We start from the raw sequence: 13,160 nt of genomic DNA, 5'->3' as shown, positions 1-13,160 counted from the left end.
GGTATTGATAACCTGTTCTAAGGACAAGCCATCAATAAAAGAGTCCAGGAGAACCCCTTTAATAATAACAGAATAACAGTCTCTAAGTAATAAAATATATATAATATTTGTAAAAACAGTAAAGAAACTTGACTATACTGTATAAAATTATATTAAGAAAAGTGATAGAATTTCCTGATGGTGATGGAAGTAGATTATTTTCATCTACAAACCTTCCTCAGTCGTGTTTGTTTTCATTTTTGATTTGTGTCTACAGGCACAGTCTCTGTACTCTACTTGGTGTCTCTTGTGACGTATAAGGCCATTCGTCTTGGATTTCATTTTGACTTCCATTGGGATGAAGTACAAGAATATTTTGTTCCTGGTAAGAAGTTAATTTCTTTTATTTTCCTGAAACATTTTTTGCTGGAATAAAGAACGGTGTAAATTACTGCACGGCCTTGATTTTAGTTCTGTTTAGATACTCCCTTATGTAGGTCTATGAAAAGCTGGGTGACAACCGGTATGGCTGTGATTACAGCGCCAAAAGAGGTTGTCACCCTGCTTCCCCAGACTACTTAACTCCTTGCTGACCACTCTGTGTAAGTATATGTCAGAGGTTCACAAGCTGAACCAGCACCATATGCAAAGGGTGCAGTCTGTGTAATACAGCTGACACCCAACTGCAATGACAGGGATCAGAGAAAATGCTGATCCCAGTCATTTAACCCCCAAAATGAAAACACAGGGTGCTGATCGTTGTTACGACATCCTGGGGCCTTGTGAAGGCTTTCAGGCCTGCCATTGTAAACTGCCTATTAAGCCTGTCAAAATCCCATAGACTGCAGTATTATTCTATTGTAGTATCCAGTATAAAATAAGATGATCACATATTAAAATGTCCTAAATAGACTAAAAGCGACAGTAATTTTGTTTTAAAAGGCGCAAATATATTAAGCTCAAATCACCCGTCTTTGTCAATTTGACACATAAAAATAAACTATAAAAAAACATGAACGTTATCAACTGTTAAAATATAAAAGTATCCAGTATGGTGAACACATTAATAGAAAAAAAGGAAAATGTCCAAATTGTATTTTTTTTTTCTCACCTAACCTCCTAAAAAATATTGAAAAAAGTAATCAAAGGGCCCGGGCATTGTGGGGGGTATTTGTACTATTGGATAACCCCTAAAAAAGAAGCTCTCACACAGCTCTGTAGATGGAAGTAGAAAAACGTTGTGCATGATAATTTTGGTGTAATGAATAAATTTTTTTTTTTTTTTTTTTAAAGCATGATAAATACTTTATAAATTTGTAATCATAATGACCTGCAGAATAAAGTTGTCATTTTACCACACATTGACCGTCCTAAAAACAAATACAGGAGTGGATTTGCATTTCACCCCACAAATAAATCAGTTTCCCGTTTCTCAGTACAAGTTATGGTACAATTAAATGGTGCCATTAAAAAACACAAAATAAACCCTCATATGGCAGTGAACGGTGTGACTGGGGCAGTAATGATGTTATGGGTCTTGGAACACAGTGAGGAAAAAACAAAAATGAAAATTGCCTAGTCCTGAAGGGGTTAAAAGGAACTTTCAGAAAAGCGACCCATTAAGGATGAGCGCCATACGTGTACAGTTCACGTTTAGAGTTTAAAGATGGCTCCTGCTCAGAAGCTAAGCGGGTGCCATGGCTGCTGGCTGGGTGCCTGCTGTTTTACACAGCATACACCCGGAAGGCAACGCCGAACACAGACATTTAACCCCTCAGATGGAGTGGTCAATTGTTACCACAGCATCTGAGAGGGCTCTCCTCGGGAGCGCTGTGCTGTAGGGGCACGAATGGCTCTATTGCGCTAAGATTGGGGGGACTGGTTCAGTTGCTATGGCAGCCCTGGGGCCTTCTAAATGCTCAGAGGCCTGTCGCAGCAATATTCCCATGCTCCATAGGAACATACCGAATCTCCCATACACTACAGTCTCATGTTCAAGTCCCCTAGGGGGACTTTAAAAGAAAAGTGGAAAAAATAGGATTTTTTTACCTGTAAAATCCTTTTGTCGCTGAGTTCATTGGGGAACACAGAAGACCATGGGTATAGCTGCTGCCACTAGGAGGCGACACAAAGCAAAAAAAGTGTTCTCTCCTCCTCTCAGCTATACCCCTCCTGCAGACACTGAGCTAATCAGTTTGTACAAAATCAGTAGGAGCAGCCAGGAGAAGCCAACAGAAAACAATAAAAAGGGAAAAAACTGGAGATGGGTCATCACCAAGAACCAGAAGGACCCATCTAGGAGAACCAGCAATGTACATACAGGGTGGGAGCTGTGTCCCCCAATGAACTCAGCGAGAAAAGGATTTTACATGTAAGCACAAAAAATCCTATTTTCTCGCTTGTATTATTGGGGGACACAGAAGACCATGGGACATTAAAGAGCAGTACCATGGGGAGGGACCAAGAACATAAGGAATCCAAGGCCGGTCATAAGGCCCCGCACAGAAATGCAGGGGGAAAACACCAGGAACAGGTAAAAAGGGAGGCTCCGGCTCGGCAGAAGAAAGAACAGCCCAGGGAATATAAGTCAGAAGAAGTGGAGAGCACACAGAATATCCACAAGGCGGACAAGAATGAAGACAAGACAGTCACCAGAAGCAACGGAGCGATTGCGGAAGATACAGGAGAGATTATGTTCTGCCATGACACGCTGCGGCTGAGGGGTTTGCTCACTTCTGCTGGGCATTAGTACGTTTTCTGTACCTGGTATAACCTACCGATTTCTATAGCGCTGGCTTAGCGCCTTGTTCCCTTTAAATGTACCGCATTGCCTCTACAATCTACTACGGTGACAGCATCAGCGTTCCCTCCATGTGGAGTTTGGGTATGCACTTATTAAGTTTGCATATGTGAGTTGTCTACATGGCTCCCCTCACTGGGTTGAGCGGTCGTACTGCCCCTGTGGTCACCCCTAAGTGCAAGCACTACTGGTTGTGCAACTACTCCGTCAATGGGGAGAGGGTAATGCCACAGGATCTATAGCAGGCAATTGTGGTGCAACTAATCCCCCAATAGAAGGGGGAAAGCAGACAGGACAGATGATATCCAGTATGAGAGTTAGTTCTCCGCCTGCGGAGGGGTTAATGCAACCGGACGTATGGTATCCGGTGAAAGTGCAATACTCTGCCTAGGGAAGGAGGGTAATGCGACAGTCTGTACAGGATCCAGTGATAGTGCAATTACTCTATAGAAGGAAGATAATGCTACAGGATCTACAGTATGTGACTGCGGTGCAACTAAACCCCCTATATAACCGACAGGACAGATGACATCCAGTATTAATGCGTAGGGAGCAATGCAACAGGACGTATAGTATCCGGTGGAAGTGCAATTACTGCGTCCCATGGAAAGAGGGCAATGCTACTGGACGTATAGGAACCAACTGGATATAAACACTCTGCCAATAGAAGATTACTCTGCCCATGGAAAGAGGATAATGCTATGGGCTGTACAGTACCCAGTGGAAGTGCAATTACTCCGCCTAAGGAAGGAGGGTAATGGCACAGGCTGTACAGTATCCAGGGGTAGTGCTATTACGTTGCCTATCGAAGGAGGATTATGCAATGGGCTGTATAGTTTCCCATGGTAGAGCAAGTACACCACCTAGGAAGGAGGGTATGCTACAGGCTGTACGGTATCCAGTGCAAGGACAATTACTCCGCCTATGGAAGGAGGGTAATGCTACAGAATGTACAGGGTCCAGTGATGAGGGCACATATTCCGCCTAAGGAGGGAAGGGAATGTGACAGGACTCGCGTAATTCAGTGGTAGTGTAACTACTCTGCCTATAGAAGGAGGGTAAGCTACAGGGAGTGCGGTATCCAGCGGTAGTGCCAGGATTCCGCTTACGCTACAGGGAGTGCGGTATCCAGCGGTAGTGCCAGGATTCCGCTTACGCTATAGGACGTATGTATCCAGCGGTAGGGTAAAGAGATTCTACCTACAGAATGGCGTGGGAACTAGGTCCAGAAGGATCAGATAGCTCCAAGGGTTAATAATGTATAAATATATATTTTTTTTTTTTGTTTTTTTTTACATACAGCTCAATTCTAACAAAACAGAGCTAGGGGAACTGAACCCACATCTGTCTGTACTAATGACCAGCACTGTAAGCCTCAGCAGAGAGCCCAGTAAGTACTTTCCTCAGCACAGTAGTACTGAGGCAAGGATGGGTTAAGCAGAAGGCAGGGGCGGAGCTTATTGGGCAGCTGGTGGGGTGAAGGCATGGGAGCAAAATTCTCGAGCTCTAAAAATACAGATCCCGCCCCCGAAACACGCTGGGAGATGCGGCCTAGTAGGCCACAGAGCCGGGGCCTCGAGTACAGGTGTGGTTGACCGGAAGAACTTCCAGTTAGGGCGGCGATGTAGGGAGGGAGCAGAGTGCACTGGGAAACTAGAAAGCCGGGAGCGGGCGTACCGATGCCCCTAGTAGAAATGCGGCGGCCTCCCAAAGAGACATGTGACCGCCGGGACTGGCTCGCAGGGTGTGGATGGGGCCGAAGCGGTGAGTCCCCAGATACAGGGGCCAAGGTCTACGAGAAACAACATATATTCCTCTGTTCACTTAGAGAACACAGGAGAAGGGGGGCTCAGGCACAGAAGGGGCCAGCAGGGGAGGTAGGTAATATACTTACCCAGACGGTTTCTGCCTACCCTGATTCCAGCAGTGTCACCTTGGGGAGGGTGGCTACACCAGTAACAGGGGGGATTTCCAGAAGTAGTAGCCAAGGTGACACTGTAGCTGGCGGGTAACAGTGGATTTGAGATCTACTGTTCCTCCTTGTCTTCCAGAGGTGGGGAACGAGCAGCAGGCTTGAGAACCCGCTGGTCTCCCCCCTCAAGTGTGGGAAAACAGGTGGTGAGAGCCCACCTGCAGCCCCGAACCTGAAAAATAAAACAAAAAGGAAAAATCTTGGCAGACCTGCAGAAAAAATGTCTGCCTCCTACAGACACTAAGATAAAACTGATTAGCTCTGCAGGAGGGGTGGTATAGCTGAGAGGAGGAGCTAACACTTCTTTTGCTTAGTGTCGCCTCCTAGTGGCAGCAGCTATACCCATGGTCTTCTGTGTCCCCAATGATACGAGCGAGAAAAAAAGGTAAAAAATAGATTTAAGTAACCCCTTTTCCACATATTAAAGGATAACTGTCACATTTAGACCCTAATTTCAATTTCCATATATGTAGTTACTAATAACATGATATTCCAGAATCAGTTACTATTAGACTGACTTACCCCATAATTAATAAGATTCAGCCCTTAGCAACCAGTCTGCATAAAACTGCAATCTCACTATTCAGTTAAGATGGCCGCCACTGCCCTCACCCTGAGGCTAATCCCGTCTGCCCTCACTAGCCAGTAACAATAGCCCCCCAAAAGTGTCAGTAACCACAGCCCTCCCCCTAAAGGGTTAATCTCCTGCAGCACAGAGGGGTCCTCTTACCACATGTTGCTGTCATTTATACACTGAGCAGACGGCAGATCTCCCTTCCCTGGTCTGTGCTGCTTCAACTCTGCATTGTCCAGCTCTGCTGAGTGAGGGAGCGTCTGCCAAGCGCAGGGACAGGGAGAAGTGCACACAGCCCAGGCACTGTTATCAGCTGCTGGGGAGGACCTGGCTCTAATCATTTACCTACAGTCCCTGGCTGTTAGTAATGTGACCTTGCACACAGCATTCTTCTGCGTCCTCCGTCCTTCAACAGATAGATGGACCTGCCTAGCAACCCTATTTTAAGCACAGGTAAAAGTAGGCAGTACAGGGAGCAAAACTGTGGAATTAAGGGGTAATTGAATACACAGTGAAAAGTTGAAATAGGGCCACCAAGGTGATATTAGTCACCACAATCCAATACTCCCAAAAAATATACACGACAGTTATACTTTGAAAATAAACAATAAAAAAATAAAGATCATCATTATCAACGTGTCCCAAAATGCCTGTACTCAAAATATAAATGTAAATTATTTTTTTTTAAATGGCATACACACTCCTAAATGGTATCAGTAAAACTGACAGATCGTCCCGCAAAAAAATGAGTTATATTACACAATGAGTTTTTTTTTAAAGTATTAAAACACAAGAAAAACTTTATAAATGTGGTGTCTCTGTAATCGTACTGACCCAGAGAATGAAGGTAACAAGTCAGTTTTATCTCATAGGGAATACATAAAACAGTAACAAAATTGAATTTTTTTCCAGTTCCATCTCCTTTGAATTTTTTTCAGCTTTCCACTACATCGTATGCCATATTAAATAGCGCCATTATAATGTACAAATTGTCCCACAAAAAGAAGCCCTCATACGGCTACGTAAACGGAAAAATGAAAAAAAAGTATGGCTCCGGGAAGGCAGGGATTAAAAAATGAAAATTGGCCCATTCCTTAAAGAGGACCTTTCATCAGAAAATAGTGTGTTAAATTTTTATACGACCTTATGGGGCTGCTCTCACTGATGTCCGGACCCTTTTTATTTTTTTTCAAATGGACCCCCCCGTTCGGCCGCTACGCGCTCCGTTAGTTTCGTCGCCTCATATGCAAATGAGGCGACGAAGTTATAGTAGGCGTTGTTCTCTAAGTTCTGGTGGGCGCGGTTATGCTCTCCCTGGCAGCAAGCGCATCCAATCGCAGCACCCCGCTCTTAGCCAGGGAGAAGGAGCTCAAGTTCTCGCGAGATTCGCGAGAACTTGAGCTTCTAGACATCCGGACCGAGCGCCATCTTGGAGTCCCCAGCGCAGAGCTGCAGCACCCGTCCTGACCTCCCAGCACTGACTGGGTCGCATAGCATTATACTGATTTTATGATGCTATGTAACCCTTAGAGTTCTGGAATGTATTGGATAACGCTGACAGAATGCTGACCGTGTTATACAATACATTCCAGAACTCTAACGCTTACATAACCTTATAAATCTATATAATGCCATGCGACCTTGGCAGTGCTGGGAGGTCAGGACGGGTGCTGCAGCTGACACACCTACGAGTCCAATGTGTGGAACTCGTTGGTGTGAAAGGGGCCTTAAGCTGATTTTGCAACCAGCCGATTACCACAGGTCTCGGAGGCCATGGCAGTCGGCTGTTTTCACCAGGTGGTGCCTCTAGATGTTATAGGGCATGTGTAGTATCATTCATTCAATTAAATTGCCATCTATGCTATATGGGCGCCTAGATATTCATATGTCCTCATAATGGGACTGCCCCTTTAAAAGGGGCTACAGGACCCTTAACTGTTGATGACTTAGGATAGATCATCTGTATTGGATCAGCGGTGGTCCGACCCCCCAGGACCTTCCTGCCTGTCATGTATGTGTTCAGCATAGATCTGCAGGGGAGGGCAGTCAGTGGCTGGTTGTAATGATTGTTGTATCTTTCAGAATTCAGGTTGTCCTTCCCTCAGCTGACGGGGATCCTGACTCTTGCGTTCTTCATACATAACTGCGTCATTACCCTCCTAAAGAACAACAGAAATCCTGAGAATAACGTAAGTCCTAACGGTTACTGGAATCCTTCCAGCTGTGGTCAGAGAACCATCCAGCACCTAGTGGTCTGGTCAAGCATGCAGCGGGAGATTGGGCTCCAGCGCAGAACTCCTTCTTCCCTTTCAGACATAAAAACACAGCATTTTCATGCAGCAGCCACTAGGGGGAGCTCAGTGCAAACAGATTATTACAGCTTTTATTGCAGTTGGTGGTAACTGTATAAATTCCTATCCACAGAGCTCCCCCTAGTGATGGCTGCTAATAGTGATATATTATCAGAAGGGACTTGGGGTGATTTTAGATCTGTAGGGGGGAAATTTATCACAGTTGTCTGGTGTAAATATGGTGCCATCTTATTGACACACTTTTGCTTGTCATCAGCTTAAGAAGGGGCAGAGGCGTCTTTAAATGTCCGTCCCAGTTTTCGGACCCCCACCGATCAGATATTGCTGCACAACCCCTTTAATTGTAATCTCATAGCTGAGCAATGAGAGGAGCAGCCTCATGGTGATCACACAGAAGGAAGACGATGTGAGATGACAGCCGCTCCTCGTGTCAGAACTGTAGGGATCTAGCTGGAGGATGATATTTTCCTGCGTGTGTATGAATTATGAGATGTTTTTATTTTGTCTTTACAGATGAGAGATCTCTCAGTCGCTTACCTGCTTGTCGGCTTAACTTACATGTATGTTGGGGTGATGGTATTTGGCTCCTTCCCGTCTCCCCCTTTGACCAAGGATTGCATTGAGCAGGTGAGTACACGTCTTTTGTCCGATGACGTCCGTTACATAGCTCCTTCTTGGTATGCAGGCAGAACAAGTTGCTCACATGCGCAGGTTGTACTTCATAAGAAATGTAGCATCACAGGGTGTAGATTCCCCGTGAATAGGCCAGAGAAGGGTCTGTTCTGGCTGTTAGAGACCCTCATATGACGTCCATGGGCATGATAAATGTTCTGCAGAGTTGTCATGATACTCAATACCAATTCGATACTGCGCAAAAAATAATACCCACACATATAACCGCATGTTTGCAAGGTATCGATTGCTCCTTATGTGAGGAGGTACTTGCTGGGGTCACTTACTATGAATGTTAAAGGGGTTGTTCATGGATTTTATATTGATGACCTATATCCCGCACCTACCAATCAGCTGTTTGAAGAGGAGACGTTCTCCATACAAGCGCTGCCTCCTTTTTGTTACACTGCCCGTCACCTCATAAGTGAGTGTAAGTACTTGCTCCGGTCACTTGAATGGAGCGAGTGCTTGTAATTCCACTACGCTGCCGCTGCAGGGGAGACGATTCGTAGTGTAATGACAAGAAGGCAGCGCTCGGGTGGAGTGCCACCTCCATGTCAAACAGCTGATCGGCGGGGGTCCCAGTTTTCGGACCCCCACAGATCAGATATTGCTGCAAAACCCCTTTAATGGTAACCTCATCAAGTACCTCCTCATATAATGGACAACATGGGGTTAATGCGTGAGGTCCATGATGAGTCACTTACTATTAGTGTGAGGCATGTGGTTTTATCCATTTCAACCGCCATATACCTCATATTCATAGTAAATAACCCTCAGTCATCAGATTGCTTTTCTCATACACTCCATTGCATTAGTTTTGGAGTGTATGAGAAATACACTATGGGGGTCATTTACTATCAGAAATTTGCCTATTTTTGGCACAGATTGCAGTACAAACGTTATTTGCATCACAGAGGGGGCGGGCCAGCGCACGGGGTTATTAAGACCGGTGTCTAAAACGCTGGTCTTAATGAATGACCCCCTATGTTCCTATGCAGCCCTGCCACAGGCCGGAGCTCCATAGGAGCCAATGTCCAGCAGCCTCTTGTCACTCAGGAGGACAGTGGCTACCACACACTGCATACCGGCTCCCCCGATCCTCGCAGGGGGGACCCGGAGCACATCTGTAAGCGCGCACTTCTGTTTTTGTTTTTTTGTTGTTTTTTTTTTTTGTTAGTACAGATGCCCTGGTCGCGTTTTCTACGGCATCTGAAGGGTTAAAAATCCACGATCGGCAGTACCACTGGCACATCTGTAAGCGCGCACTTCTGGTTTTTTTTGTTAGTACAGATGCCCTGGTCGCGTTTTCTATGGCATCTGAACGGTTAAAAATCCACGATCGGCATTACCACTGGTCGCAGACATTAGTTCTTGGTACCTGCTGTTAAAAACAGCAGGCACCCGGCGGCTATGGCGCTCGCAGGTGGGCGCCATCTTTAAAGCAGGAAGAGGTTAATCTATATTTACCTAACCAGTAAGAGGGAACTGTAAAAGTATGGGCCTCATGTACGGTTCTACAGAGGGACAGAGGCTGGGGTTTTTTATTAGTATTTTTAGGTTTATTCCATTTCTATATCTGAAATGTATTTAGTTTTCTATGTTCTACAATGTCCGGAGCTGGTCTCATGTTGGTTACGATTATATATGTGTCTCTTGTTTCCGTGCGCGCAGTTTTTGGATTTCTTTCCATTCACCTTTTAATCTCTATTTCCTGGTCTAGAACTTTCTGGATAATTTTCCAAGTGACGATATCCTATCATTTATTGCAAGAATATTCTTACTCTTTCAAATGATGACGGTCTACCCGCTGCTGGGATATCTGGTCCGAGTGCAGCTTTTGGGACATGTTTTTGGGAACACTTATCCGAGGTGAGATGCGTTTGGTCTCCTATTAAGTAGATTAGGTTTACAATGTAGGATTCGACCTCGACGTCGTCTTCATGCTATTGACGTTTTTTATTGCAGCTTCTACCATGTCCTGGGACTTAACATTGTTCTTGTCGGCTTCGGAGTCCTCATGGCCAAACTCTACCCGAATATCGGGGGCATTATCAGGTAAGAACAAGAAATCCTGCCAGTGGTCATAATCGCTTCCTGTTCATGTTGGTGTTCACCCTATACCTTCAAAGGAATTGTCTCCCTCTCCATATCCCCCCTCTATGAGCAAGAATGGAGTCACTGGGTGAGAGCAGTTCCTGCACAGACTACATGGATGTTCATTAATGTAAATAGTGAGTGCAGCTCTGGAGTATAATACAGGATGTAACTCAGGGTCAGTACAGGATAAGTAATGTAATGTATGTACACAGTGACTGCACCAGCAGAATAGTGAGTGCAGCTCTGGAGTATAATACAGGATGTAACTCAGGATCAGTACAGGATAAGTAATGTATGTACACAGTGACTGCACCAGCAGAATAGTGAGTGCAGCTCTGGAGTATAATACAGGATGTAACTCAGGATCAGTACAGGATAAGTAATGTATGTACACAGTGACTGCACCAGCAGAATAGTGAGTGCAGCTCTGGAGTATAATACAGGATGTAACTCAGGATCAGTACAGGATCAGTAATGTATGTACACAGTAACTCCACCAGCAGAATAGTGAGTGCAGCTCAGGAGTATAATACAGGATGTACCTCAGGATCAGTACAGGATAAGTAATGTAATGTATGTACACAGTGACTCCACCAGCAGAATAGGGAGTGCAGCTCTGGAGTATAATACAGGATGTAATCAGGATCAGCACAGGATAAGTAATGTAATGTATGTACACCTTGACTAATCTTATACTAATCCCAAATTACAGCCAGCATTATACTCCGGAGCTGCACCCTGCTGATGGAGTCGCTGTTTACATACATTATTATCCTGAGATGCATCCTGTATATCCACTATTCTGCTTCTAGGAACATTAGGATGTGTATAATAATCAGATTTTCTCTTCTCAGGTTTTCGGGAGCTGCCTGTGGTCTTGCATTCGTCTTCGTTTACCCCTGTCTGATCCACATGATAGCCTTGTATCGCAGCCAGCAGCTGAGGTGGTACTCTGTGGTCACACACGTCTGTATAATTGTCCTAGGGATCGCCAACCTCATTGCACAGTTTCTCATGTGAAGAACGTTTGGACGTAAACAGCATGAAGAACATTGTTCACTGTTCCGGGGGACTCAAGCAGATAAAACCTGCAGCTTGACTCTCTGTGAACTCCTAGTACAGCACAAGCATATACAAAACAAGGAGGTCAGCGTACCGTCGCACAGCGGCAGGACTGACTCTGCAACGTGCTGCAGTTATCACGCTACTCAAAGAAAGTAGCAGTTTTATTTAAAAATAATTCTGACAGAGTGGGGACCTCTTTATACAGAGTATTCCCTGCTATGACGTGGAAGCTTCCTCTCTATCGCAGATAGAGACAACGGTCGAGATTAGTAGACCTGTGGACATCACCACAAAATACTGATTGCTCAAAGGGAAAGGATCGATTTTTTATTTTATTTTATTTTTTGTGATTTTTATTTCTTCCAAAGAAAAATAAGCTGACACTTCCGGTTCTGCAGTCGTCTCATTATCATCACAGCCAAGATTACAATGACCAGTAATACCTCTATATGGAATAGAGGTATTACAATAGATGATGGTTACATCTTATCTACTTCCCCTCCCTGGACATTGACCATTAAGTCTCATAATAGGTTGGTGTGTCCTTGTCTGTGGAGATCACTTTACAGCAGTTATCTCATTATCATCACGAGTAAGATTACAATGACTGGTAATACCTATATATAGGTAACAGCATCCACCATTCACAATATATGATGGTTATATCTTCTATACTTCCCCCTCCCTGCAAAATGACCAGTGAGCTTCATAATAGGTTGCCATCTGTGTATGACCACTTCTCAGCAGTGGTCTCATTATCATCACGCAGGGTTGCAGTGGCCTATAATATAGGTAACCCAGAATAAACCACTGACAATAGACGACGGACACAGCTGAACTCCCCCTCCCTGCACAATGACCTCTGCACAGGTCGCAGAGCATGCCCACAACACTCTCCCATAGAAGTCATTGAGTTTTCTGACCGAGGTTTATTGCGTTTTTGTGACTGTTGTAAAGCAAATCTTTGGAGGTTATGTACACAGTTCAGACAAGATGGCTGCCTCCATGTACAGAAAACAGAGCAATAAAATCAGATATAACCGGGAAATAAAATAGTTTAGAAAAAGAGAATATGTGTCCTACAGATTATAGATTGCTCAGGGTATCGGCGCTTAGTCTAAAGTTACGGACAATTTTAACTAAAACGATCATTCAACGGGTGGAATTTAACAACAAGCGATCGTTGACAGTCACCGAAAAGAAGAAAGTTCATCCAGTAGGCATAAGTCATCCGAAAAATAGCTGAGTAAGCGCACTCCCATAGCAGTGACTGGAAAGAGCCACGTGTGCGCAGACTCCTCTCCAGTCCCAGTGGAGGTGTCCTGTTTGTGAGGTAGGTGCAGGTCCCACCTCTGGTTCCCACTGCTATCGGACCTGTATTCTGTGGATAAGGAGGGATGAGCCAGATGCAGCAATTCTTGCCTTAGGGTACTTTCATACTAGCGTTATTCATTTCCGGTATTGAAATCCGGTAAAGGTTCTCAATACCGGAAAAAAAACGCATCAGTTTTGTCCCAATGCATTCTGAATGGAAAGCAATCAGTATGCATCAGGATGTCTTCTGTTCCGTCCCTTGTACGGTATTTGACCGGACAAAATCACGGAACAATACTGCACTTGCCGAATGTATCAATGCCGGATCCGGTACAGAGTGTTCTGGAAAATGCCGGATCCGGTTTTCTGTTC

General features: G+C 44.8%; 1 protein-coding gene across 2 annotated transcripts in view; it reads left to right on the top strand.

Annotated features, from left to right (window-relative positions):
- Positions 1–12,545, top strand: part of SLC38A9 (solute carrier family 38 member 9) — a 31,607-nt gene extending 19,062 nt beyond the window's left edge. For both annotated transcript variants that reach the window (XM_044276640.1, XM_044276639.1), the window contains 6 exons: positions 257–364; positions 7,408–7,514; positions 8,151–8,264; positions 10,033–10,181; positions 10,278–10,367; positions 11,264–12,545. In XM_044276640.1, coding sequence (XP_044132575.1) covers positions 257–364; positions 7,408–7,514; positions 8,151–8,264; positions 10,033–10,181; positions 10,278–10,367; positions 11,264–11,429 — 734 coding nt within the window. In that variant the 3' untranslated portion in view covers positions 11,430–12,545. The remainder of the gene's footprint in view (positions 1–256; positions 365–7,407; positions 7,515–8,150; positions 8,265–10,032; positions 10,182–10,277; positions 10,368–11,263) is intronic.
- The last annotated feature ends 615 nt before the right edge of the window (positions 12,546–13,160 follow it).

Source organism: Bufo gargarizans, chromosome 1 (assembly GCF_014858855.1).
Source record: "Bufo gargarizans isolate SCDJY-AF-19 chromosome 1, ASM1485885v1, whole genome shotgun sequence".
In the NCBI taxonomy this organism is placed as follows: Eukaryota; Metazoa; Chordata; class Amphibia; order Anura; family Bufonidae; genus Bufo; species Bufo gargarizans.
Note: the sequence above shows the minus strand (reverse complement) of the source record. Positions and strands in the feature narration are given on the sequence as shown.